General features: G+C 50.7%; 1 protein-coding gene across 1 annotated transcript in view; it reads right to left on the bottom strand.

The window, feature by feature from the left end:
- SPATA21 (spermatogenesis associated 21) overlaps positions 1–1,611 on the bottom strand; it is a 50,939-nt gene that overhangs the window by 42,075 nt on the left and 7,253 nt on the right. The window contains exon 3 of the mRNA XM_037730126.1: positions 840–925. Within this exon, the coding sequence (XP_037586054.1) occupies positions 840–873 (34 nt within the window). The 5' untranslated portion in view covers positions 874–925. The remainder of the gene's footprint in view (positions 1–839; positions 926–1,611) is intronic.

Here is a 1,611-nt window from a genome sequence, read left to right on the forward strand (position 1 = left end):
TCCGTCTCAAAAAAAAAAAAAAGTTCTTTTCTTTAAGGATGTTGAATATTGGCCCTCACTCTCTTCTGGCTTGTAGGGTTTCTGCTGAGAGATGTGCTGTGAGTCTGATAGGCTTCCCTTTATGGGTAACCTGACCTTTCTCTCTGGCTGCCCTCAGTATTTTCTCCTTCATTTCAACCCTGATGAATCTGGTGATTATGTGCCTTGAGGTTGGTCTTCTTGAGGAACATCTTTGTGGTGTTCTCTGGATTACCTGGAGTTGAATATTGTCCTGCCTTGCTAGGTTGGGAAAGTTTTCCTGAATAATATCCTGAAGCGTATTTTCCAGCTTGGCTTGTCCAACTTGTTGATTCCCGGCGCTAGAATCTGAGCAACCCACTGCTCCGGCCAAAGCAGCGGCGTTAAGATTGATGGTGCTTTTCTGACTCTGCACCAAGAACCGCCGCACCAAGGCAGCGGCAAAACCGCCTCACTGGCCTCAAGAGTCGCGCTGGTGACCCGTGGGGCTCCTCTGCTGGGAATCTCCTGGTGCTTGAACAACAAAAATTGATCTGAAAATGTGGTGTCCTCTCGTTCTCTGCACTTTCAGTGGGAGCTGCAATCCCGAGCTGCTAGTGATCGGCCATCTTGGATCTCTCTAACAGAGAGTCTTAATTAAAGCAGTTAGGGAGGAAGCCTGGGCAGGGGAAGGGAAAGGTACCAGCTAGGAGCGGATGGATCAGAACATGGGGTACAGGTCCCTACCTGGCTGACTCCTTGTATGGTGGGCTCAACACCAGCCCTCTTTATGGTGATTCTCAGACCAGGACTTGGCTGGGTCCCTGGAGCCTTGGTTCTACCTTCTGTGTACATCTGAGTTTTTCTGTTGTCCATGATGCCAGGGCCAAACACGGGTGCCAAGTGAGGGGCATCAGCTGCCGTGCTCCTACAGGAGAAATCCAATCAAGCATCCCACCACGCCCATCACCTAGCTGCTGCTTCAGGAGCCCATGTGGAGCCTATAATGTAGAAAGCCTGGCTTGAGGGAAGAGGCGGGGCCAGGCCTGGCAAGGAGAGGCATGCAGCAAAACCAGAGAGCTGGCCACATGTCATTTACCCACATGCTTTTCCTAATTCTCACAACGACCCTGAGGAAAAGGGGCTCCGGAAGGCACAGAGACTTGCCCAGCACCTACTAGTTCACAGACAGGGACTTGAACCGTGGCCTGTTGAATCCCAAAACCCAGGCACTTTCCCCTACTGTGACATTTGCTAGAGGGTGTTCTTTGGCATACTGGTCCCTTGAGATGCCCCATGGGGTTCCAAGGCTAAGTGCATTTGGAAAGTGCTGGGAGAAGCAAAATGCTACAGGCTCTTTCCCGCACTACTCCTCAGAGCCTTTAAAATACTAATGTGCCTTTTAAGCGGGTGCAAAAATGTCACAGCTGCTGCTGCTGCTGTAGAGGAAAACTCCATGTTCTTAGATGGGGCTAAGGAACGGGAATTGGGAACATCCGTCCATCTGTCTCAGGTCCCCAAGGTCCCCAGCGGCAATCTGCAGTTCACCAGAGCACCCACACCCTGCCCTGGACACATCCTTTCTTTGTCTTTGTCTTTTTTTTTTTTTTTTTT

Source organism: Cebus imitator, unplaced genomic scaffold (assembly GCF_001604975.1).
Source record: "Cebus imitator isolate Cc_AM_T3 unplaced genomic scaffold, Cebus_imitator-1.0 Scaffold15, whole genome shotgun sequence".
Taxonomy (NCBI): Eukaryota; Metazoa; Chordata; class Mammalia; order Primates; family Cebidae; genus Cebus; species Cebus imitator.